This window comes from Amia ocellicauda, chromosome 14 (genome assembly GCF_036373705.1).
Source record: "Amia ocellicauda isolate fAmiCal2 chromosome 14, fAmiCal2.hap1, whole genome shotgun sequence".
NCBI lineage: Eukaryota > Metazoa > Chordata > Actinopteri > Amiiformes > Amiidae > Amia > Amia ocellicauda.
The window spans coordinates 26,084,620-26,110,663 of record NC_089863.1 but is presented as its reverse complement, the minus strand read 5'-3'; the positions used below and the strand labels follow the sequence as shown (position 1 = coordinate 26,110,663).

The following is a 26,044-nucleotide window of genomic DNA, read 5'->3' as shown; positions in this document are numbered from 1 at the left end:
GCCCAAACCCAGTCCCCCAGGGCCCCTATCCAACAGGTTTTATAGGTCACCTTTAATTAACCATTTCAATGTGCTCAATTAAGTAGGTGATTTGGTATAAAGAAAATGAACTACCTTCTTCAGCCCAGACCAGAATTCCCTTAATTGAACACGTTAATTGCTTAATTTGTCTAACTTCCGTGGTCCCAGTCTGTCGAAAATTTGCGCTTTAGGGTCACTGACAAACCTTACTGGGTGGGGGCTCCACAGGACCATGTTTGGGTACCACTGGTGTAGTTAGGCCTTCAGGGGTCCCTTTTGATTTTGACACCCACTGAAAGTCTCAAATACCTCATAAATGCAGTTATTGTATCAATTAAACGCAATTGCTGGAAGATCTCTTGCAAGCTGGTGGCCTGAACATTATGTTGACTCGAGGTACACTACAAGATAACATCCAACCCTTTTCAGAACCATTACGTATCTAATTAGTTGATCGGGCTCAACTGGAAGAGGAAGCCAGCGAAACGAAACAACAGGATCTGAATTTTGCAAGCTTTAAACAAAGATCTTTTTGAGTGTGAGTCACCATTTAGAAAGGCGTCGGGCAACTCCAATAAAAGGTAACAGTACAATGTGTAGGGATAGGGAAATAACAATTAAGGTGGTAAATAGCTCAGATTTTCACGGATGGAACCAGAGACCTCTTGGGCTGCCCCTGGGCCTCCACCATTAAAACTTCCTCATCGTGTCCGGCTGCCTGCACTAATCCAATGTATTTCAAACTCAGTGTGTCCAAGGTCCTGGATTCTGTCTGCCGCCCCGAACACAGTCCACGACTTGCTCTTTCTCCCGCTTGCTATTTCCAAATGCCCCGGCCTGTGTTCCTGATTTTCCAAAAACATGTTATTGTGTCGATCTGACAGACACGGCTGCCCTACAGAGTTGCTGCCGACACAAAGCACATGGCGGCGGTAGGGAGAGAGGGGAGGGGGCTTAGTCTGCCATGACCAGATAAGTGAAAATGTGAAAGCGGTGCCCTTTTTGTCTGTTTGGAGCCATTCACTCGTATCGCCTTTATCAACACCGTGGAAAGGGTACAGGTTGAGTACGCTCTTTTATTCTCCTTTTTCATGCTCCCCCTTTCCCCCTTCTTCCTCCTCCTACGTCTCCTGTGCTTTATTCCCAGCTCACTTTCCCTCTCTCCCACCTTTTTCTCCCCCTGTTCTCTTGCACTTTATTCTGCGTCTACGTACAGCAGGGCCTGACAGGATTGGGCATACGGAGGTGTAGGAAACAGGCCTATGGATTAATTCCTCGTCTTTGTTTGGCATGCACGTCGAGTTCGGTGTGCAATCAGCCGATATTTTACATTTTTAATTTTTTCGTCTATCGTACAGTGGGGTTTGCTGCCTCGTCTAGTTAAATATCAATTTAAGTGGATTGCTCAGTACAGTAGATAATCAGAGCATTAAAAACAGACCAAGAAAAAGCCTATAGAACACCTCTGGGAGGAACTGGAAAGGTGAAGCAGGTAGAGAGTTAAGAGGCCATTCTGCCTGAACTAGAAACTGGCCTTTTTGGAAGAATTTCCCAGTATTTCTCCAGGATTGTTTTTTGTCTTCTTTTCTTTGTATATCTATCACTTCTTTTCCCTGCCCTCCCTCCCTCCCTCCTTCGCTGGACGCGGCTGGTGCAGGTGACAGACAGTGGTGTTACCAGAGTCTATTTAGAGGAGTTTCCATGGCAACGAGATGTTGAAAATCGGCAAGGGAAAAGTGGTGGTGGTGGGAGAGAGAGAGAGAGAGAGAGAGACCTGCCAATCAAACCAGCTCTACTCAGACACGGACTGGTGCTTGTGTCGTGAGGGAGCTATTTGCAGGAGTCTGTGATGCGACAGGGCTTAAGGTAGAGACCAGACTAACTAGGATATGAAGCAGCCTAGCATCTCTCTGGCTTCGTTTCATTCTCTCTCTCTCTCTCTCTCTGTCGTTCTCTCATTGTGCAAGTAGTAATATATGCTTTAGATTGCACTGGCTTCCACAAGCAAGTCTTGTTGCATAACGTTGCAGCAAGTGTAATGACCCACGCATTCTGTCCGCAACTCCTCTAAATGTTGAGCTATTTTGAGACCCTGGGACAAACAGCATTATGTCAGCGCAATTACCCAGTGGTCGGAGTACTTCTGCCGTCTCCTCGTCCCGTGTGATTGCGCACACTGCGCTTCCACGACCCAGAGTGGGGCAGAACCGACTCGGTGGTCATTTCATCTGTTGGCCAACTAGGACTGGAGTTTAATGCGACGGTGTAGGTTAAATACCGAGCAGGATTTGCGTTGCTCGCTGATGTAATTATTTATGAATTGGATTTGAGGTTTTTATCTCTCTGCCTTGTTCCCCATTTCCAGTGCAGGTCTAAAGATCCAACCGGAACTCGATCATTCCCTTTTCACAATCTTTGCATTAAAACACAAAACAAAACATCAGATTCTGGGACTTATTCATTATGTACAATCATTATACAAAATGTGTAAAGGTGTGTGTGTGTGGGTGGGTTTGTGTTGTACACCTCATAAACGGCATCTATCAATGAATGTGTATTTCATAAAGTGTAAGGGTGTGGTCCTCTGATTGAAGGGGACAAAATTCCAATATTGGGGGAGAGATGAGTGCCTCCCTAAACCTACGCCTAAGACCCCAACTAGGGCAATGGCAACACAATGGCTAGACACCCTTAATTCATCACATACTGTCATGGTCACTTGTATGCCTTCATGGCAATTGCGGGCACCGACCAAAACCGCCGTCCTCTCGCTGCCTGGCGTGGCCCCAGTGCCAGCCGGATTACAGTATCTCGGCGCCCGCTGTTTTCTTGGCCCGTTCTTGAGCTGACTTACAAATCTGTTGCAGTTCTGCCCTGCCAGAGTTTACAGTATTCCACCAGCGGGGCTTACTGTCAAAAAGGATAATGCCAAACCATCCGTAAAAGACTCCCTCCCCCCCACCCACTTCTCTCTAGCTGGGGCCTGAGCCAGATTATAAAATGCAATTTGCTGGTATTTACATTTGTCAGATTGTTCCCATTGTCCCGGCCGGTTCAGAGCCCAGAATGCAGCTGAACTGTCCGTCATTTTCATGTGTTCGCAAAGCTCTGTAAAAGATAGATATCTAATGCACGCTCTGAAATAATTTTTTTATTTCTCTCTTATGATTGCTGGGAGGTCAGGGCACCTGATTCATGACACCTGGGGGGGCAGATGGAATGTGAATGTGGTTTAAAGTGAGGGTTCCACAGGAACCACGGAGACACTGTCGGAGCATGAAACGAGAGAACGCAGCAAGTGAGAAATTAATAACATGAAATCGCACAGATACACAAACACCCCAGAGCAGGAAGGGAGGGGCGGGGGAATAAAAAAAAAAGGCGAGTCCCACTAATTCAAGAATATGTTTTATTATAAAAACAAAAGGAAAGACCGAAACAAAAAGAAACACCTGCAAAAGTACTACAGATTGAGAATAGGCTGGACCATAGAAAGTCAAGGGCTGAGGGAGAAAGTCCTACAACGAGTGCTGATGACGATCAGATCGGGGCGGAAGGGAGTCTTTCAACATCAAAACAGAGTGTGCAAAAGTGCAAAGGCATCCTGTTGCCGCCACCTGGCGCCAGGACACGGGCAGAACGTGCAAACGCACTCTGCGTGACAAGAAAAACATCCTGTGTGTGTGTGTGTGTGTGTGTGTGTGTGTGTTTTTTAACAGTAAAGACCACCGTTCACCATAATAAAAGCCCATTGAGTGCATGCCACCACCGTGAACTAGACAGTTGCAGTCGAAACCTGTCCACACCCTTCAGACTTGGTTATACTTTCTTTATCGCCTCCTCCTGGGCGACCCGCCAAACTGCTGGGCCAACATGGCTGCAACTGTACAGTGCAATGTCTCTGGGGCGTCTCCTGCGGTGCCAAACGGCGGACAGCCGAGAGAAACCCCAGAGTGGCGTCCCGGTGACGGCTTGGCTGCTAATCGCCAGCTACGTACTGTAAACAAGCTACTTTGTAAGGCATCTAGTTAACGAAGTGGGTTGAGTGAGCAAGGCAAGGGGTTGCAGACGACGTCGAAAAAGGGGGACCGCACTCAAGCAACCCGGGCTGGCGTCCACCCAGGATGGGAAACGTGAGCTTCTGAAAAGCCGCAGAAAGGTCTGCATTGCACACGGATAATAATCTCGATCAGATCTCTTTTTTTTTTTTTTCTTCTTTCTTTTCTTTCCTAGTGCTTGGTTGCCAGGAAAAACAAGATACGCTGACGGAAAGAACTTGCCGAACCTGCTTAAGGGCGACATTCGTTAGGGTTTCAATAAGAACGCCCTAGGTAGTTTTACACTGTAATAACATCTAGTATCTATATGATGGGGGGTGGGGGGGAATCTGGACTGTCAGTTTGACCCATTGCTACTCAACCCCACTCGCCACTGCACCCCTGCACTGACCTGGGACAACTAAAAGACCCGAGCTGCTCCCACCAAGCCATCCTGCCGTTATTCTGATTCGCTAGGAGGAGTGTGGGCAAGCGAAGACATGCCGCGGTGATCCCAAAGGAGATGATTCATCGACTTTGGTGATTCAAGGTACCGCACAGAGAGACAGTGGGCAGAGGGGATCGAAGTAAGCTACATCTTAGGGCTTCACATTACGAGAGACCGCTACACATGAATGCAGGACAATCATTGTTTTATATGACTAGAGATTCTTTTCTTGCCATATCGAGTTTCTAAATTTGGTGCAGAAATAACTATAATTGGTATGGAAATGTCATTAAAATCTCTTTAGAACGGCTGTTAACGTGATCAGGTAGACCTGAAAACGAGACATGGACACCAACGTCGGCTTTTAAGTCCAGAAGATCAATGGTGTAAATCGCAGTTGTCTGATCAAATTAAGCAATGTTGGATTAAGAACAAACATGTGTTAAGGTCAAATTTTGGACAATTTGTTTGATCTTTTACCTAGTTACTAACCCTGGTTATTTCTGATAGCACAACTGTACATAAGGCTGTTATTCTATCGTGTCTCTTTAGCGCGACATATTTTCGGTGGTCAAAATCCGGCCTGGCCTTTTTCACCACCCCAAATACTGGAGTCTCCCCTTCAGTTTAAAGCTTTAATCACCTCTGTCAGCATCGCTCCTCCCTCCCCCTCCTCTGAGAAGATCAGAATAAAGCCAAAGTGCAGGCGATCCGCTCGCTCCCTAGCCGAGGTGCATTCCCTGTAGGATTTTGGCACTTTTAACATAGTTTCTAACAACGACTCACTGTGGGCTCAACGTGCCTTCACTGTGCTTCACTAGGCTGGACCACGAGAACAAATCCTGGACTAGCATTCAGAAACATGCGTTGGGAATATGGATCGTGGGATTCCCAATGGCACAGTGGTAGTAAAGCACAGTGAAACTGAACCAGTATAAACGCCACACTGCGGATGCCGACGGAAAACCATGTTCCAAGTGCCCAGATCCGGCGGTACCGGGGTAAATGTGCAGAGGGTTACCCCAGACCACACACAAGCCACCCAAATCCCTCTTGGTCCCTCCCGCTGTCCAGTGGAGCGGACAGGACTGAAAGGAGACCACAGCTCCCCCTCTGGTCACCATAAGAGGTTCGTGGACAATAGATTTTAGAAAACATGTAAACATTGAAACTCTGAATATACAGTGTCTCTGTCGCCCTCTCTCTCCCGTCTCTGTGCGTTTTACACCATCGTGGAAAGTTTCGTCACCTGTACTCACAAGAAAGGCCACTTGGATGTGCCGCTCGGGGCAGTCCTGGTCGGCTTCACGAGCCCATGACGGGATTGTGTCTTTGCCGTTTTCTTTGTCTGTGCCCCGTTCTGTTTCTCAATGCCTCCGCCAATCATTCAATGCTTCGCACCAACTGCATCGCGTCCCAGACCAGCAGAAACTGGCGTCTCACCCATCTCCGCTTGAAAGCATGCGATGGTCTTCGTCAGATCGCTGCAGGATTTCAGAATGGGCCCTCGATGGTCACCGCCAGAGGTCCTGGTGAGAAACACGGCCATGGTGGGGCTTCCAGGCAAGATCATGCCCCTTGCCGGAGGAGTCCAAGCCAGCTGAAGTTTTAGTGATCAGAGGTGGTGGCCAAACATTTTCTACATACCAGGGACACCCCCACCCCCACACACTCCTCTCTGCAACCTTCAGGTGATGGTGCAGTGGGACCAGTCAGGGAGTAGCGACAGCCCGGACTGTGGCCTTCATCCTGCACCTTGGACTGGGGGGCGGGGAGCTTCCACAGTCTTCAGGAAAGGACAGGGGCTGTCTGTAGGGAGGCTGGGTAGATTTGTGATCCAGGAAATCCAGGTTCAACTGGCGCGAATGCCAAAATGAGTGAAGCAGGGAACGGGGAAGGAAATGGGGAAAAGACTGATGTTCTCTCGCAAGCCCACAAGACCCTGGGCCCATCAGCGGCTAGGTCTACCACCTGGAGAACGATTGCTCCTCACACCACATCCATTCTAAATTGCCCACTATATCTGGAAATACATCACAGTGTCTACTGGATCATGGGTCTTTTACATTGTAGCTTCAAACACCCCCCAGCTTTTAATTTCTAGCTTGGCCATTGCTTCCCGGACTTGGTCCTCGAGGGGGATTCCCCCAGTGTCTTCCGGTTTCTGTTCCAACTGATTGCCCAGCTACTTAATTAAACGCTTGCCAGAACTACTAGCTTGCTTAATTAGATTTAGTTGTTTGTGACTTTTTATTCTTCCCAGCGCACACTGCCAGTCGAAATCTGCTGCTTAAGAGCAGAGAGCGATAAAAAACAAAACAGAACAAAAAAAGAGGGTCTGATTAAAGAAATACACGGCTCCCCTGAAGGGACCGACTGAAAGAGCTGAGAGCTCGATGGAAAACCCGAAGAGAGGACACGGGGAGTCTGTAGGATAGAGTTTGAGGGAGGCCTGTCTCCTATTGTTAACCCAAAGAGATGTTATTTTAGAGTCCTTCACCTCCCACCTTTTTTGGATTTTTGGACATTCTTCAGGAAGTGGAATACTTGAGGAACTCCCTTCATTCTCCCTCTTTCCCGGAGTTCCACGGGGGGTTCCTCCGGCCAACCGCACTCAGGCGATGCGGTAGTCGAAGGTCTCTTTCTCCATGTAGTCGGTCCAGGTGGAGGATGGCATACTGCGGTAGGGGTCCAGCAGGATGCGGAAGCAGCGCACGATGAGGAGGCCCAGGAAGATGAAGAGCAGGAAGACGAAGACGAAGGCGGCCTTCTGCTCCAGGGTGAGGGAGGAGGAGACGGGGAGGGCTGCGCCCGACGCAGACAGGGTGCTGCTCAGGAGCTCCTCCGCCATCTTGGGTGTGGCGGTTTTACCACGCCCACTGGGGGCGTGCGGATTAGACGACCATCTTGAGTGTGGACCAGGACCAGGTTTGTAGAGGACCCTGCAGAGGGAAAGAAAACAACAACGAGAAATGGTTAGGAAGGGTCTGACCAATGGAACAATGGGAGTGTCTGGAGAAGATCTTGAGAAAGGGCCAGTGCCCAATCAAGATTGACTGAAGTGGAAATGGGACTTCCACAGAGAACATGTTCAATATTAAAACACCAAAATTCTCTCTCTCTCTCTCTCTCTCTCTCTCTCTCTCTCTCTCTCTCTCTCTCTCTCTCTCTCTCTCTCTCTCTCTCTCTCTCTCTCTCTCTCTCTCTCTCTCTCTCTCTCTCTCTCTCTCTCTCTCTCTCTCTCTCTCTCTCTCTCTCTCTCTCAGAGACTGCTAAGCATGGAGCAAGGGGTTAATTGTTGTAGGCTTCAGCTCCATCAATTCTTGCCATTCTTTTTTTACGCCCCCATTTTGTTGATTTGATCTGGGGGGGAGGGCGTGCTGCTGTCTGTGGGAATTCTTTGCCGCGCTGGGCTTTGATGTTCATTTGAGTCTAAGTCTTGTTTGTTTTCAGTGCCGTATTAATCATCCCTGCATCATATGTGCCTTAGCCCATCCATCACCAAAACAACAGCTTGAGAGACTAGCCCAGCAAATAATGACTCAGTTGCTTCTCGCGCAGAGTGCTTAGGGATTCTCTTCCAAGTTTGTAGTGCTTTAAAAACAATGGCTTATATAAAACAGGAACATTTGGGAATCCCCTGCCCTTCTTACATTCAGAAACTTTCAAACAGGGCTCCTGTCTAGTTATATGATGGGAAAGAAGAACCAGATCTAGACATTGATTGGAGGCAAGGCCTCCTGAAATGTCATAGTCCATATATTCAGTTTTGGTGCCTCAATCCTGTCCCTCGCTTTTATTTTTCCCTTCATCTGGAATCTGTAGTTGTTATGTCAGGGATGCCCCCCGTCCTGCTGGTTTTTGTTCTAGCTGAGCTCTTAATTGCTTAATTGAACTATCAATTAAATTATAAGGCTCAATTAAGTAATTGTGAGCTCGGCTGGAACAAAAGCCAGGAATCCCTGTCTTATGTGGTTGGAGAAATCATGGTCACAGTTAAGCATTGACGTAGCCCACAATCTGTGAACCCCAAACCGTGTTTTATACTGGTTCAACCACTACGGGAGTTCTGGGTTTGTTTTTCAGTCCTAATCAAGCAACGGCCTTTGTTAGGACGGAGGAGCCTGGGAAACTTGTGTGGGTGTGCAAGAAACACAAATTGCAGGAGAGGTTGAGCTGGCTGTATTCAAGGAGTTCCCTGCTTCTGCAAGTAGGCCGGTGGCGGTTTTCAATAGTCTTGCTTTATGTGGGAATAGAAATTGAACACACACACATACATACAAACCACAAAACATAATCAACATGGGTCCCAAAGCAGGAATTGTTGAGTTTGAATACAGAATGCACCAAAAAACGCCCTAAAATGGTGACCCTTCATCTTAAAACAGATCGTAACACCATCGGACCATCACTGATTTTAACCAGCATATAAAGACAGCCAAGGAACCCATATTGCTAATGAGGTGCTGCCGCTTTGGTGCCGACACTAATAAGACGAAGGATGCGACTGCCGGCCAACTGGAGAGCGTGCAACTCCCTGTTACATAACCATCAAAGCTGCGTTCGGAGTGGGGTTGTCGATGTTGAGAGGGAAGCAGGCAGAAGCGGCAGTCGGGGGGAGGAGAGAGACAGACATTGCACCCGTTGAATAGATTACACAATGTGTTAGGATGACCACCAACGTCAGGTTTTGGCACACCCTGGTTTTCCTCTGCCATTGTGTATTTGTTTGGCTTTGTTCTTCCTGTTCTTCACCTAGGGCTGTACCCGGTTTCCACTTCCAACTACATGGGGGAGTGGATGGACAGACTGAAATAGAAAATGAAGAAAAATGGAGAACTGGTATTTCTGCTTTGACCAGAACCTTGGTCACATGACCAGCATGGCGGACATTAGTAATGGTCACTCTTTCCTGTAGGGTTTACATAATAAGCAAACGATTAGCACTGAATGGTATACATTGCATTTTCCACCTTTAAGAGAACCATCTTCCTCTTCTCCACAGCGCCCCATTTTTCATCAGCAGTTTCAGTTTCTCCCAGGTTGCATGGATTCACATTATTAATATTAATATTACAGCCTTAATCTACGCCAGCTCAGGCAGAATTTGTCCATGAATCCTTCAACTCAAGAGCAATGTATGTGCAAGCCGAGCCATTGTGACAAGTTCTGCGAGACGTCTTTTATATTCCTCAGCAGCCTTCGAGCTTGTTTTAACAAAGCTGAACACTCAATCAATACGTGGAAGCGAAGAGAATAGGAATAGGATTGAAAGAGATGCGTTCAAACGACCCTATAGTTACTTCCCCTGCAAAACGTTGGAAATAACACACGAATATCAAAACAAACGTACTTTCTCGATTAGAAAGCCGCAACAGTACCACTCCAGTTTTCTCTCTCTGAATCCAGAATCAACTGGTTGTCTTTTCATTCGTACTCCCAGCATGGATCCCGGTCTGCGCTGTATCAGTGGAGATATGGGAGCACACGCCCAGAGGAAAACACGGTCTTTCTAGAGCCTTCAGTACAGCAGCACAGTGTGGGCAATTGACTGCCTTCCAGAATGGTAATGCTTCCTAACTAAGTTAACAAATAGTAATTCTATTAAGAAAAAACACACAAATGATGCTGGGAATTGAGACTCAATCCCCCCCGGCTACAAAACAACAAGACAAGCTGATAGGAGACGCTGTTCAAACTGTGAAACTGACACTCACCTTCGGTCTACACACACACACACACTTGTAAAAAGGTGTGCAAGCGAGAAATCTACCGATTTGTGTTTAGGTTAGGTTTCAAATATGTGTGTGTATTTGTATCTATTGTTTAAAAATGCTGAGCAACAATCATATATATATGCTCATATACACATATAAACACAATGCATACACACACACATATAGAGATATAAAATACATTATAAATAGGTAATTCCATAGATACACATGAATCAAAAACCCCAAAACATGCAAATATGTCCAATAGTCAGCAGCAATTACGCTTATTCGCTGCCACAGACTACCCAAATCCACTCTCATTCACAGAGGCTGGTCCAGTCAATTCCGACACATGCATGCTCACATACCTAGCGATATGCATGTAACATACGACATATAACACGAGCAACAAGTGCCTCGGCTTGGAGAGACGGAGGGATGTGCCAGGGTTGACTGAACGTCACACGACCTGCTTCTGTGCTGTTTGTGCATCGCTCGGTAAGTGTGTCGGAATAAGCATCGCTGACCTGTTGTGCTGCTGCTGCTGCTGCTGCTGCTGCCTGCGAAGAAGAAGTCGGGAGATCCTGGCAGCGATGGATTGAGAAAATGTTTCTGCGGTTAAAAAGAAGAGAAAAAAAACAGCAGGGATAAAAAGTCTTGTGCAGGAGCCACTTCTCTCACTTCTACCGGCTGACCCGACGGCTACAACTCTACTTTAATCCCCACACTCTCTTCTTTCATGTCATTTTATATAGTGGAGTCCTCTCTCTCCCTCCCTCCCTCCCTCTCTCTCTCTCTCTCTCTCTCTCTCAAGAAGAGCTAGCGGTGTGTCTCGTCGCCAATGGCAACCAGTTGCTATGACGATGCTGCGAGGTAATTCATTTGGCGTCGTTGTATTATTTTTTGTGTGTTGGTGGGGGGGTGAGGGGTGCGGGGGGATTAAATTACCCTTAATTAATTAGCAAACTTGCACACTGACCCTTTCCTGAGTCACCCTACCCCCCCAACACACACACGCCCTGCTCCCCAAAATCAGAAATAAACATCAAACCGGCTGAAGTGAAACACTAAAGCCAGTTTTGGGGTCCCCGCATTGATGTGCCACCCAGTTCACGTATGTGGGTGATTTATCACCTACAACACTGTTTATTACCTAATTAACAACTTTGTATGTTGAATTAAAACACTTTCACAATGGTGATGGCTTCACGAAACTGCTGTTCAGAGCATCCTTTGTGTCCGACGTGTAGCTACACATCGTCATGCAGATCTGTTCTATTCTGAACCCCTTTGATTTGTAATCTAGATATATTAGGTAGTTGTGGAATCGCTCTGGTTATCTGCCTATCATGACTCTTTAAGGTGCATCATCCCTTGCTTGCTAATTCTATTCCTTTGCATTGTAACAACGCAGCATATCACACACACAGTCCTCTGCCTCTCGATCCCGTCTCCGGCCGCAGCAGCGCAGTCTCTTCCCAGGCACACGTTGAGCCCACGCTGCAGCCTCAGCAGAAGGTGTGTGTGTGTGTGTGTGTGTGTGTGTGTTAGACTCAGGGGTTCGGCACAGACCGTACGCAGTCCAGGCAGTGCGATCGCACGGTGGGTAGCCTGTGTTCAGTCTCTCCTGCAGAGAGAAGGATTGCGGCGCCCCTAGCAGCTCAAACAGAGGTTTAGTTACCGACACCGAGCTGTGCGTCGCGCAGACCTCGCCCGGCGGGAGCACCTGGGGTCAGAGCGCCAGCGGTACAAGTCGCACAGATGGGTATAGCACTTTTAACCCTTTCGGGGACGCAGCTGGAGTCAAATTAGACAGCATGTTTCGTGGCAGTGCTGTACTTCTTTTGGTCCCACACGAAAGGAAAAAGCTGAGAGGGGAATCCAAGAAGTGGTTGTTTAGGTGGCGAAGTCTAGGTCTTTCTTGGGGATGATGTCAATAGTTTAGTCCTCCACACATAGCTGTAGACCACACAGCGTTCACACTCTTCGTTTAAACTATAGTTTAAATAATGAATCGCTCACATGGTATCAAACTAAGGCAACCAGATAACCTCTGATTCGAAAGCAATTTCAGCTGAGTGGAACCACGGTTTTAAAACCACCACAGCTGTTCACTGGAGCACGGACTGGTTACAGTTCCGCCTTGACTTTTTTCTTTCTTTCTTTCCTTTTTTCTCGGCTCTGAGTTAGCGATTCCGAGCAGGTAGTCTTGCAGAGAGTAGCAACCTCTCCAACTGCAGTCGCCACATGCGAACCGAAGACCCGGCCCTGTCCTAAGATCAGGCCACCGGGTGGACTGTTCGAGCAATCAATTAGGTCAGTAACCCAGTCCTGCCAGTGTGTCACAGGATAGCTCCGGCAGGATCTTCCCCTGCGCTATAATGCATCCGGCATCCGCTGAAGGAGTCATTTGAGAGACCCGATTAGAGTTCATGTAGGCCAGCAATCGATCTTGCTCCCTGCAAGACTTGGCCTGGGCTAGGCTGTCAGTGCCGGTGCCAGGTGTTTGTTGATGGCAGGGTGTGTGCGTGTGTGTGTGTGTGGGGTGGGGGTGTTTCCTTTTTTATTTTTGTTGCATATGCTGCAGCCCAGATTGAAGCATGAACGGCATAGGTGTGCATTTAACGGGTGACCTGGGTTCAAACGCACCGGGGGAGAGATCGAGTCACCTGTAAAATCCCTCTTGCTCTTCTGGCGGAGGTACGGCCTGTTCTTTTGGCGGTCTTTCCCCACTTCTCGCTCCTGAGATGTTGCGGTCTTCTCCTGGGAATGATTTCATTGCTCAGAAGTTGTCCGGTTTTTCATAACGAAGCCGAGGGGAATACCACGTCTTTCTCCTCTTGTTCTACGGCACCGGAGGCGAATCGAGGGGGGGGAGATGAGGCCAGGTTCCCCAGTTCCCCAAGGCAGGCGAATCAGCTTCCCGCAGGCTGGCAACGGCTCCAGATTCACCCGAAATGAACCGCAGGGGCTTCGGTGGAGCGATTATCCAGTGCGGCAGATCCGAAGTGAACTGTACTCTGTGCACTTTTTTTTCCTAAATGAACTGAAATCGTTCGTTTGTCCACCGGAGAACCATCTGCACGATCTAGATTATGTACGTATGTATGTTTCTATGTATATGTAAATAAGCCCATAGAGTGAAAATAATGCATGAGTTCAACGTCTCCGAAAGCTCATCTAAATTACAGGTTGTCAGAGACTTCAGGAAGATTTATGGTCCAGCGTGTGATATGACTCCGGGAGGGCAGAGGGGGAAACGAGGAGAGAGGAGAGAGGAGAGAGGAAAGTACTTCCGATTTGTTTGTAGATTCGTTCCATTCGTGGGGCAAAAGCCTATTCCTAGAATGACAGCTGCGCCTTTCAGGAAGGTAAAACCAGCTGAAAGGGTTGGGATTTGTTGTAAAGTCGGAAGTCAATTGGCTTTTGGGCTTGTGCTAAAGCCAGGCCTTTAGATTTTTGTCACATTTAGGCCTAGAGGGTTTTCCCGTCAGGGAAAAAAAGCACAGTACAGTATAAAACCAGCAAAGGGGTTTGAGAGTAAGGCCCATCGTATTTGCAAAGTGCTGACAGTCTAGACTAGGGGGCTCCAACCCTGGTCCTTGGGGGCCACAGGGTGTACAGGTTTATGTTCTATGCAGCTCCTTAATTGCTTAATTGAGCCAATTGGGGGTCCTAATTAGGCATAGCGTCCCTGTGTTCAAGGCATCCAGTGATTGGTGATTCAGAGAGACCCATAAAACCTGCAGGATCGTGGCTCACCAGGAGCAGAGATTGTGGCCCCCTTGGTATAGAGGTGAGCCATACCTGCATTTCACCCACACACTTCCTGTCCTGTTCGTCTTTCGTTTGGGAAAAGCCCATTCAGAAGCCCTCGTAGCAGACCAGGTCGATGTGTCATTTGCACCTGGAGGTTTTCAAAGTGGAAAAAAAAGAAACGTTTCCTCAGGTCATGAAATCAAAACGACCTATTTTTATCCCCCCGTGTGGACTCTGGATTTAGCCTCCTCAATGATGCATGGGGCACTTTACAGCTTCGTTGTGTTGTTGACTTATTAGGAGAGAACAGGTGTAAAGGTAGCAGCGCAGTGAATGTTTTATGATCTAGTAAAGGATACGGCATGCGAACTCCAAGCAAGGTGTACACAGGACTAAATTACAGGAAACAGGTAGACTCTAGTTAAACATTTATTTAATCCCACTCACATCTTTATTTAAAAGGCCTGAGTGCAGAATGAATACTCTGCTGACTTCTCCATGTCACTTGGACGGGGATCGCGCTGTATAATTAAAAATGATGTCATGGACTTGTTCTAATATAGGCCTAAGCTTATTCAAAGTAACAACAACCCACAACATGGAAATTAGGAAAAACAATAACATGGTTTACAGTTCCCCCCAATCAAGGTAGATGCTCAGCTTTCCATTTACAAATAACCTGTCATGTTCATGTTGCCAGATGACAATAAACACCCCTTGGGAATGTTCCTCCGTAATCCAACTCCACGGGGATCTCAGAGTCGTGTTTTTTCTCTTCTTTTTCACTGCAATTAATACTCATTAAAAGTGGCAAGCAAAAGAGTATTTCTAATCGCTCCACCGCAGCCTATAACCTATCCGCCCAGTGATTAATACGGAAACGAGAGTGCGTATTAATTAAGTCAAACCCAGCAGCCATTGCGTCTCCCACGAGGAGTCCCCACTGTCTTTAATTGAAGAGCACGTGATTTTGTTCAAATTGAATACTTAAAGAAAAGGCCGGGGGGCTGGAGCTCTCCTCAGCTAAACTGATCCCAGGGGACACGAGACTCGGTCCTACTTTCTCGTTACGGTACGAGACATCCTCTCACACACCATTAGTATTTGTTCTTTAATAAACACCATTTGCTATCTAAAGTATTTTTTAATAATATCGTTTTCCTTTGCCCGTGCTTCATTGACCCTTTTGGTCCCCTTAAGGGCGCGACTGATGGCGCGTATGTCTCGGAGGATGACAGGCGTACGTCTGTGGGAAAGTTAAACCAGTTATACAATGCCATCTATCGTGAAAATAAATTCATTAAAACCACAGACTCAAAAGATGTAATTCTGATTACACCTACGGGAAACATTGTCTGTAAAATCTCAGCAACTTTATGTAAAGTGTTGATCGTTTTTTTATAATGATATTAAATTATTAGTGATAACATGTCTGGGCTAGTATTATGAGGCTCCCCAGGAAGCTGGTCTGGTCTGTCAAACCCTGGAATAGGGGACTCCATCTCAGGCCAATGTGTTGGGCATTTCTTATGCAGTGAAGTCATGAGATGAGAGATAAAAGCTTCTGTCCAATCATATTAGGCTGCATCACTTTTATTTTGGAGAGAGAGAGAGAGAGAGAGAGAGAGAGATAGACAGAGACACAGAGAGAGAGAGAGAGACATACAGAGACACATAGAGAGACAGAGAGAGAGACACAGAAACAGAGAGACACACACAGAGAGACAGAGACACACAGAGGACAGAAAGAGAGACAGAGACACAGCACAGAGAGAGACACAGAGAAAGACACAGAGAGAGAGACAGAGAGCGAGACAGAGACAGTGAGACAGAAAGAGACAGAGATAAACACAGAGAGAGAGAGACATAGACAGAGACAGTCAGTCAGAGAGAGAGATACAAGACACAGAGCGAGAGAGACAGACAGTTTATCAACACATGGACTCTCCTTTCACGCACTACCCCGGCCCAGCCGCGCTTACCTGCTGGCGTGTGATAAAAAGACAAGCTCCGTCGCTTCGGGACGATCGTGATACTACCAGCCTCCGGGCCGCAGCTCGCCTCGGGAAGCAAGAGTGACAGCAGGCAATGCAATATTCATCAGGGGACATTTTCGGGATTGCTTGGGCTAACCTGACCAGGGAAGGAGATAATAAAACAAAACGAGGAGCAGGAGTTCAATGAGGCTCCAACCGGCCGGCCTCGTCTCTCGCCGGGCTTCCTGTGCATGTCTCCGTACCCCGGGGGGACCCCAGAGGATGAGTGTCAGGAATAAACACTGAACACAACCTTATGTTCCTGACAGCGTGCTCAGGCATGGTCTTTAAGCCCACGCCACGAAGTATAATTTAGCGGTCGCTCATTGGTCACAGACAGAGGCCCAGACGGGGCTGTTTGCTGGCTAGCCGGACCCCCCCTCACAGCTGCCTCCCCTAGAGAACCAGAAAGTCCTCTTCTGGCAGCTACCTACTTCTGCAAAGCTGCGAAACAAAGAGCTCTCCACCTCCGTCTCCCCCCACGCCAATCCACTCCTGGGGGTGAGCGCCGACAGAATAGAAAAATGATTATCAGCTGGGAGCCACTGAGTGCCACTAATCAATACAAACGCACCCCGTTGATCAATTAACTCGAACCGAAATACAAAACCCTCGCGCAATAATCGAACACAATATATCGGACCCACCTAATTTAAAGGAAACATGACAAGGTTATTCTGAGTGATCACCTTTATCCTATGGGGACACATTTCTCTCCTGATGGGAGTGGTCTCTTCCAGGATGACAATGCACATCCACAGGGCACGAGGGTCACTGAATGGTGTGACGAGTATGGAAATGGACCTTTGCGTAGGGACCTTTAATGTATAATAATATTAAATGCGGCTCGTGTTTTCTGTCACACTCCTTTTTCCTCCCGTGACACCCGCGTCTTGCGGAAATCACAACAGGGGAACTTTTCTGTGGCGGGAAAAAACGTTCATTCAAAAAAGGGTTCATTCAATTCAAATACATTTTCATGTAGTATAGCGCCCTTCAGCTAACTAACTGTTTTCATGACAATGACATTCATCGTTTAGCTAAACCGGACAGCTGGCTGTATGTTTTTCTTTCCCTCTCTCGTTACTTTAACTGGACAGTCCAAGTTCAACTTACCTGCCACCAAATAGCGTTTTATTATAACATGGTGGCTGTGTATTTGCATCTGTAGCGACTTTTACCTTGAATAGGATGTGCTAGAGGTTTGGTCTTTTGGTCTAGAGGTTTTAATCTGTGCTATAACTCTGCTTCCTAGTTCTGCAGCATCAATGATCAAGTCAGCACAGTAGCTAGGAAGCTAAAACCAGTAAATGGGATTTGGAACATGTAGCTTGTGTTGGTCTAGGTCAAACTGTGGGGTCCGCCATCCAAGGGGGGTGCAGGAGTGTGTCAAGGAAGGCTCGAGCTAGTTACAGTTCAATACAAATAACTGTAGATGATTCATACATATATACTAAACATATTATGTTCTAAAATAACTCAAATAGTTAAAAACAAAAGCCATTTCTTAACATTCTCCTTTTCCAAAGCAACTTGTGTACAGTGTCCTTGGGTATCCTGAAAGGCGCTTCTACATAAATTATTATTATTAGTAGGTGGTAGTATTATATGTACGTTGTGTAGTTTCTCTGCCAAATGTGCAAAGAGAAGTAGTTGTGAGAAATATATTGTTTCGTGAGAAAGGGAGAAAAGCGTTCAAAACAAGCAGAGTGAGGGCAGCAGCGGAGGTGCCAGCAAGACGCAAAAATATGACGAAATGTATTTAATCCTTGGCTTTACATGGAGCGGCTTCTCAGCTTGAATTACAATGAAAACAAAAGATCGCTTCCGGCTTTCTGTCTCTTCCTGTCTAAATTGCCACCCCGGATCCCACTACTTTGTGCATCGAGGAAACAAACACACCCCTCCCCCTGATAAGGCAGGAATAATGAATATTATACGGAATTAATCTATATCTTTGGTTTGTGTCATGTTTCTGAAATGGTTGTACATTTTTATTTGAGCTGTTTCCATTTCTGCAGTTTCTGCAACTCGTACTGATCTCTATATTGACCAAATCCCTACCTTTTCATTCATGATTTTGCAACATGTTGTATTGCTCTAGTAAACCATGAGGAGGCGCAGTCATTTTTGGTCATTGCTCAGGGAGGCCATTTTGACAAAGTTTGATCCCCTGGTTAGTTACACCTACCTGTCAGTCAACAGAGGCCCTGCCAGGGTTCAGGTACACATGATGGGGTGCTGCTGACTATGACTGAGTCTGGGGCAAAAATGTGTAAACCACTAAACATATGTCTTTCCAAATAGTGGGAAAGATCGGGGGAAAAAAAGTGTTTGGGTGTCGGGGGGTGGGGGTTAAAACAGGTCAATACTCACCATGTTTACTGATTACAGAGGGCGGCCTAGAATTGGTCAGGATTCAATTTCAAAAGATGCCTGAGAGGAGAAAGTACATACACAAATGTCACAGAGTTGCTGGCTATCGCCATCGCAGCGGGCAACCAGGAATCGATCCGGCACCGTTATTACACTGGCATTGCTATGTTGTAATGTGCGACCCTCTTTGAACCCCCGTGTGTATATAAAGTGGTGTGCGTGTTATGGACAAGCTGTGCAATTCAATGACAGAAATGCTGAATGTGTGCGAGTGTGTGTCTGTGTGGATTGAAGTTCACGGCGCTGATCCTCGGTCAGAGCTCTGCTGTCAAACCGCTCAACAGGCGGCTGTCAGTTAGCAGGACACAGTTTGATATGCAATATTTAGAGAAATGCAAACACACTGAATAATAACACAATGTCTGGAGTTCAATACTTATTCTTAGTCCTGTGTTTTTCACACATTTAGTGAGCCTGAAGTAAACAAACTAGGATCTCAGACGTGAAGATCTCAGACTTTATATTCATTAGATGCATTTGTTTATATAAATTGAACACATGCTTGTTCGATTTCTTAATTTTTGACACTTGATTTTGTGATTCATACACTTATGATTTGGGTTTTTTATGGAGTGTGTTTATTGATTGATTTCACTGATTATATAGCTAATGGGTATTGACTACTGCATTGCATTGCAAGCATGCTCACGTCTTTAAATAGAGCCTAATTACTGACAGCTGCGGTAGCTTTTAAAAAGGGCTCGTTCCACTGAAACGACAGGAGAGGACAGGTTTATTTTAACTTTACTTTTTATCTTTTGTATGCATCTCCTGGCTGCTGCTATACTTGTTGTAAACTTGTAAACTTTCAGCTCTCCATGAACACTGGATGCACTTTTGGACTGTGAGTTTGGAGAGCACATCTATACCTGGATTCAAGCCAGCTCCACAGACATCGCTCTAGCAGTGGACTGGACCACCTTCTGGAAGCTGCAGAGACTGAGTTTCTTTTGGACAGGGTTGCGGATTTGAACTTTTTTGGATTGCCTTGGCTTTTAACTACTGGACAGTATTTCATCTTTGTTTTAAAATGTGTTTTAGAGTTTTTAACCTATAAGGACTCTTCAAATAAAATAGTGTCCCCATTCTGGTCTCCGTGTTGCAGACTGTGAACCCAAGGTAAAAGAACCTGTGATTTACCGTCGTGCGACATACTACAACAAGAGCTTTGGACAACTATGCATTTAAAAGCAATGTCTTAATCTTATTTGAAAGAATATTGATAACAATTTCCCAGAGGACAGATTTAAAAATTGCCTAGTTTATTTTAAACTTCAAATAAACAAAAAAATGCATTTCAAACTTTGCAATTTCTCTTATTTCATGTATGCAATCATAACATAGCATTCAAGTTGAAATATTGTCTCTTGCAGTTTTATACTTTTATACTAAATTATAATATGTAGTGATTAACAACATGTTAGTTGCACTGCACGGTGGTGGTGGGTTTCCTAGGTAGACTTACTGCTGTAATATATATATATATATATATATATATATATATATATATATGTATATATATATATACTTAAATCCTTGGTGAACATACAGTTGTAAAAGTAGGCTATGGTTGACATTCTGGAATTGGACCAACGAGACCTGGCAATGTATTTAATTACAAATGACAAAATACAAAACACTCTGTGTAAACTGTATCAACCTACCAAATACAAATTATTGTTCAAAGATATATGAACTACAAAAGCAGCTCTACCTCGATATTAGTCTTCACACCATCATTTCGGGAAACCTACTGTTCCGCACTCGTCGTTTGATGGCGTTTTCCAGGTACAACTATGTGCCAGGTTTGCAAATGTAGCTGAACACTTTCCAACTTGCTAATAATGCTGAACCGTCCTGTATCCTGTCATATTGTGTGTCAGGTATCAGGTGTCACTCGTATTGTGTGTCAGGTATCAGGTGTCACTCGTATTGTGTGACAGGAGTCAGGTGTCACTCGTATTGTGTGACAGGAGTCAGGTGTCACTCGTATTGTGTGTCAGGTGTCACTCGTATTGTGTGTCAAGTGTGACTCGTATTGTGTGTCAGGTATCTGGTGTCACTCGTATTGTGTGACAGGAGTCAGGTGTCACTCGTATTGTGTGTCAGGTATCAGGTGTCACTCGTATTGTGTGTCAGGAGTCACTCGTATTGTGTGTCAAGTGTGACTCGTATTGAGTGTCAGGTGTCACTCGTATTGTGTGTCAGGTATCAGGTGTCACTCGTATTGAGTAACAGGTATCAGGTGTCACTCGTATTGTGTGTCAGGTGTCACTCGTATTGTGTGTCAGGTATCAGGTGTCACTCGTATTGTGTGTCAGGAGGCAGGTGTCACTCGTATTGAGTGTCAGGTATCAGGTGTCACTCGTATTGTGTGTCAGGTGTAACTCGTATTGTGTGTCAGGAGTCAGGTGTCACTCGTATTGAGTGTCAGGTATCAGGTGTCACTCGTATTGAGTGTCAAGAGTCACTCAGATTTTGTATCAGGCGTCACTCGAATTCATTATCAGGTGTTTATTTTTTTAGGTGATATTTTGTTGAACTTAATTTTATGTAAGAGACACTTTTGGTTATGAATTATTATTTTTTAAATAATTTTTCAACTTGCCATTAAATGTATCTTAATATACTTTTCACCAATACATTTATGCTATAATGGTAGAAAAATGGTAGAAAAAGTGAGTGAGTGAGTGCGTGCATGAGTGAGTGAGTTAGTGTGTGGGTGAGTGAGTGAGTGTATGAGTGCGTTAGTGAGTGCGTAAATGCGTGCGTGAGTGAGTGAGTGCGTTAGTGATTGAGTGAGTGAGTGTGAGAGCATGGGTGAGTGTGTGTGAGTGAGTGATTGTGTTAGTGAGTGCGTGAGTGGGTGAGTGAGTGTGTGGGTGAATGCGTGAGTGAGTGAGTGTGTGAGTGAGTGCGTTAGTGAGTGAGTGAGTGCGTGAGTGAGTGTGTGGGTGAATGCGTGAGTGAGTGTGTGGGTGAATGCGTGAGTGAGTGTGTGGGTGAGTGAGTGAGTAAGTGAGTGTGTGAGTGAGTGCGTTAGTGAGTGAGTGAGTGCGTGAGTGAGTGTGTGGGTGAGTGAGTGAGTGAGTGAGTGTGTGTGTGGGTGAGTGAGTGAGTGTGTGAGTGAGTGTGTGTGTGGGTGAGTGAGTGAGTGTGTGGGTGAGTGAGTGAGTGAGTGCGTGAGTGAGTGTGTGGGTGAATGTGTGAGTGAGTGTGTGGGTGAGTGAGTGTGTGTGTGTGTGGGTGAGTGAGTGCGTGAGTGAGTGTGTGGGTGAATGTGTGAGTGTGTGTGGGTGAGTAAGTGTGTGTGTATGTGGGTGAGTGAGTGAGTGCGTGAGTGAGTGCATGAGTGAGTGAGTTAGTGTGTGGGTGAGTGAGTGAGTGTGTGAGTGCGTTAGTGAGTGCGTAAATGCGTGCGTGAGTGAGTGAGTGCGTTAGTGAGTGAGTGAGTGAGTGTGAGAGCATGGGTGAGTGTGTGTGAGTGAGTGATTGCGTTAGTGAGTGCGTGAGTGGGTGAGTGGGTGAGTGAGTGAGTGCGTGAGTGAGTGAGTGCGTGAGTGTGAGAGCATGGGTGAGTGTGTGTGAGTGAGTGAGTGCGTGAGTGAGTGTGTGCGTGAATGCGTGAGTGAGTGTGTGGGTGAGTGAGTGAGTAAGTGAGTGTGTGAGTGAGTGCGTTAGTGAGTGAGTGAGTGCGTGAGTGAGTGTGTGGGTGAATGCGTGAGTGAGTGTGGGGGTGAGTGAGTGAGTGAGTGTGTGTGTGGGTGAGTGAATAGGTGAGTGAGTGAGTGTGTGGGTGAGTTCGTGAGTGAGTTCGTGAGTGAGTGTGTGGGTGAATGCGTGAGTGAGTGTGTGGGTGAATGCGTGAGTGAGTGTGTGGGTGAGTGAGTGAGTAAGTGAGTGTGTGAGTGAGTGCGTTAGTGAGTGAGTGAGTGCGTGAGTGAGTGTGTGGGTGAATGCGTGAGTGAGTGTGTGGGTGAATGCGTGAGTGAGTGTGTGGGTGAGTGAGTGAGAAAGTGAGTGTGTGAGTGAGTGCGTTATTGAGTGAGTGAGTGCGTGAGTGAGTGTGTGGGTGAGTGAGTGAGTGAGTGTGTGGGTGAGTGAGTGAGTGAGTGCGTGAGTGAGTGTGTGGGTGAATGTGTGAGTGAGTGTGTGGGTGAGTGAGTGTGTGTGTGTGTGGGTGAGTGAGTGAGTGAGTGCGTGAGTGAGTGTGTGGGTGAATGTGTGAGTGTGTGTGGGTGAGTAAGTGTGTGTGTATGTGGGTGAGTGAGTGAGTGCGTGAGTGAGTGCATGAGTGAGTGAGTTAGTGTGTGGGTGAGTAAGTGAGTGTGTGAGTGCGTTAGTGAGTGCGTAAATGCGTGTGTGAGTGAGTGATTGCGTTAGTGAGTGCGTGAGTGGGTGAGTGGGTGAGTGAGTGAGTGCGTGAGTGAGTGAGTGCGTGAGTGTGAGAGCATGGGTGAGTGTGTGTGAGTGAGTGAGTGCGTGAGTGAGTGTGTGGGTGAATGCGTGAGTGAGTGTGTGGGTGAGTGAGTGAGTAAGTGAGTGTGTGAGTGAGTGCGTTAGTGAGTGAGTGAGTGCGTGAGTGAGTGTGTGGGTGAATGCGTGAGTGAGTGTGGGGGTGAGTGAGTGAGTGAGTGTGTGTGTGGGTGAGTGAATAAGTGAGTGAGTGAGTGTGTGGGTGAGTTCGTGAGTGAGTTCGTAAATGAGTGTGTGGGTGAATGTGTGAGTGAGTGTGTGGGTGAGTGAGTGTGTGTGTATGTGTGTGAGTGAGTGAGTGCGTGAGTTAGTGTGTGAGTGATTGCGTTAGTGAGTGCATGAGTGAGTGAGTGGGTGAGTGAGTGAGTGCGTGAGTTAGTGTGTGAGTGCGTGAGTGAGTGAGTGCGTGAGTGAGTGCGTGAGTTAGTGTGTGAGTGCGTGAGTGAGTGTGTGGGTGAGTGAGTGAGTGAGTGCGTGAGTGAGTGTGTGGGTGAATGCGTGAGTAAGTGTTTGGATGAGTGAGTGAGTGAGTGAGTGTGTGGGTGAGTGAGTGAGTGAGTAAGTGAGTGTGTGAGTGAGTGCGTTAGTGAGTGAGTGAGTGCGTGAGTGTGTGGGTGAGTGCGTGAGTGAGTGAGTGCGTGAGTTAGTGTGTGAGTGCGTGAGTGAGTGTGTGGGTGAATGCGTGAGTGAGTGTGTGGGTGAGTGAGTGAGTGTGTGGGTGAGTGAGTGAGTGTGTGAGTGAGTGTGTGGGTGAATGCGTGAGTGAGTGTGTGGGTGAATGCGTGAGTGAGTGTATGGGTGAGTGAGTGAGTGTGTGAGTGAGTGTGTGTGTGGGTGAGTGAGTGAGTGTGTGGGTGAGTGAGTGAGTGAGTGCGTGAGTGAGTGTGTGGGTGAATGTGTGAGTGAGTGTGTGGGTGAGTAAGTGTGTGTGTATGTGGGTGAGTGAGTGAGTGAGTGCATGAGTGAGTGAGTTAGTGTGTGGGTGAGTGAGTGAGTGTGTGAGTGCGTTAGTGAGTGCGTAAATGCGTGCGTTAGTGAGTGAGTGAGTGAGTGTGAGAGCATGGGTGAGTGTGTGTGAGTGAGTGATTGCGTTAGTGAGTGCGTGAGTGGGTGAGTGGGTGAGTGAGTGAGTGCGTGAGTGCGTGAGTGATTGAGTGCGTGAGTGTGAGAGCATGGGTGAGTGTGTGTGAGTGAGTGAGTGCGTGAGTGAGTGTGTGGGTGAATGCGTGAGTGAGTGTGTGGGTGAGTGAGTGAGTAAGTGAGTGTGTGAGTGAGTGCGTTAGTGAGTGAGTGAGTGCGTGAGTGAGTGTGTGGGTGAATGCGTGAGTGAGTGTGGGGGTGAGTGAGTGAGTGAGTGTATGTGTGGGTGAGTGAATAGGTGAGTGAGTGAGTGTGTGGGTGAGTGAGTGAGTGAGTGCGTGAGTGAGTGTGTGGGTGAATGTGTGAGTGAGTGTGTGGGGAGTGAGTGTGTATGTGTGTGAGTGAGTGAGTGAGTGAGTGCGTGAGTTAGTGTGTGAGTGAGTGCGTTAGTGAGTGCATGAGTGAGTGAGTGGGTGAGTGAGTGAGTGCGTGAGTTAGTGTGTGAGTGCGTGAGTGAGTGAGTGCGTGAGTGAGTGCGTGAGTTAGTGTGTGAGTGCGTGAGTGAGTGTGTGGGTGAATGTGTGAGTGAGTGTGTGGGGAGTGAGTGTGTATGTGTGTGAGTGAGTGAGTGAGTGGGTGAGTGAGTGAGTGCGTGAGTTAGTGTGTGAGTGTGTGAGTGAGTGAGTGCGTGAGTGAGTGCGTGAGTTAGTGTGTGAGTGCGTGAGTGAGTGTGTGGGTGAATGCGTGAGTGAGTGTGTGGGTGAGTGAGTGAGTGAGTGTGTGGGTGAGTGAGTGAGTGAGTAAGTGAGTGTGTGAGTGAGTGCGTTAGTGAGTGGGTGAGTGCGTGAGTGAGTGAGTGCGTGAGTTAGTGTGTGAGTGCGTGATTGAGTGTGTGGGTGAATGCGTGAGTGAGTGTGTGGGTGAGTGAGTGAGTGTGTGGGTGAGTGTGTGGGTGAATGCGTGAGTGAGTGTGTGGGTGAGTGAGTGAGTGAGTGTGTGGGTGAGTGAGTGAGTGAGTGTGTGAGTGAGTGCGTTAGTGAGTGAGTGAGTGCGTGAGTGAGTGAGTGCGTGAGTGAGTGCGTGAGTTAGTGTGTGAGTGCGTGAGTGAGTGTGTGGGTGAATGCGTGAGTGAGTGTGTGGGTGAGTGAGTGAGTGAGTAAGTGAGTGTGTGAGTGAGTGCGTTAGTGAGTGAGTGAGTGCGTGAGTGAGTGAGTGAGTGCGTGAGTGTGTGGGTGAGTGCGTGAGTGAGTGAGTGCGTGAGTTAGTGTGTGAGTGCGTGAGTGAGTGTGTGGGTGAATGCGTGAGTGAGTGTGTGGGTGAGTGAGTGAGTGTGTGGGTGAGTGAGTGAGTGTGTGAGTGAGTGTGTGGGTGAATGCGTGAGTGAGTGTGTGGGTGAATGCGTGAGTGAGTGTATGGGTGAGTGAGTGAGTGTGTGAGTGAGTGTGTGGGTGAATGCGTGAGTAAGTGTTTGGATGAGTGAGTGAGTGAGTGAGTGTGTGGGTGAGTGAGTGAGTGAGTAAGTGAGTGTGTGAGTGAGTGCGTTAGTGAGTGAGTGAGTGCGTGAGTGTGTGGGTGAGTGCGTGAGTGAGTGAGTGCGTGAGTTAGTGTGTGAGTGCGTGAGTGAGTGTGTGGGTGAATGCGTGAGTGAGTGTGTGGGTGAGTGAGTGAGTGTGTGGGTGAGTGAGTGAGTGTGTGAGTGAGTGTGTGGGTGAATGCGTGAGTGAGTGTGTGGGTGAATGCGTGAGTGAGTGTATGGGTGAGTGAGTGAGTGTGTGAGTGAGTGTGTGTGTGGGTGAGTGAGTGAGTGTGTGGGTGAGTGAGTGAGTGAGTGCGTGAGTGAGTGTGTGGGTGAATGTGTGAGTGAGTGTGTGGGTGAGTAAGTGTGTGTGTATGTGGGTGAGTGAGTGAGTGAGTGCATGAGTGAGTGAGTTAGTGTGTGGGTGAGTGAGTGAGTGTGTGAGTGCGTTAGTGAGTGCGTAAATGCGTGCGTTAGTGAGTGAGTGAGTGAGTGTGAGAGCATGGGTGAGTGTGTGT

General features: G+C 47.2%; 1 protein-coding gene across 1 annotated transcript; it reads right to left on the bottom strand.

The window, feature by feature from the left end:
- Window positions 1–3,413: 3,413 nt before the first annotated feature.
- Window positions 3,414–10,928, bottom strand: LOC136767544 (cortexin-3). The gene is made up of 2 exons (XM_066721394.1): window positions 10,751–10,928; window positions 3,414–7,448 (listed from the first exon to the last, which is right to left on the bottom strand). The coding sequence occupies exon 2, from the start codon at window positions 7,355–7,357 to the stop codon at window positions 7,121–7,123; it is 237 nt and encodes a 78-aa protein (XP_066577491.1). The 5' UTR covers window positions 7,358–7,448; window positions 10,751–10,928; the 3' UTR covers window positions 3,414–7,120.
- Window positions 10,929–26,044: the final 15,116 nt, after the last annotated feature.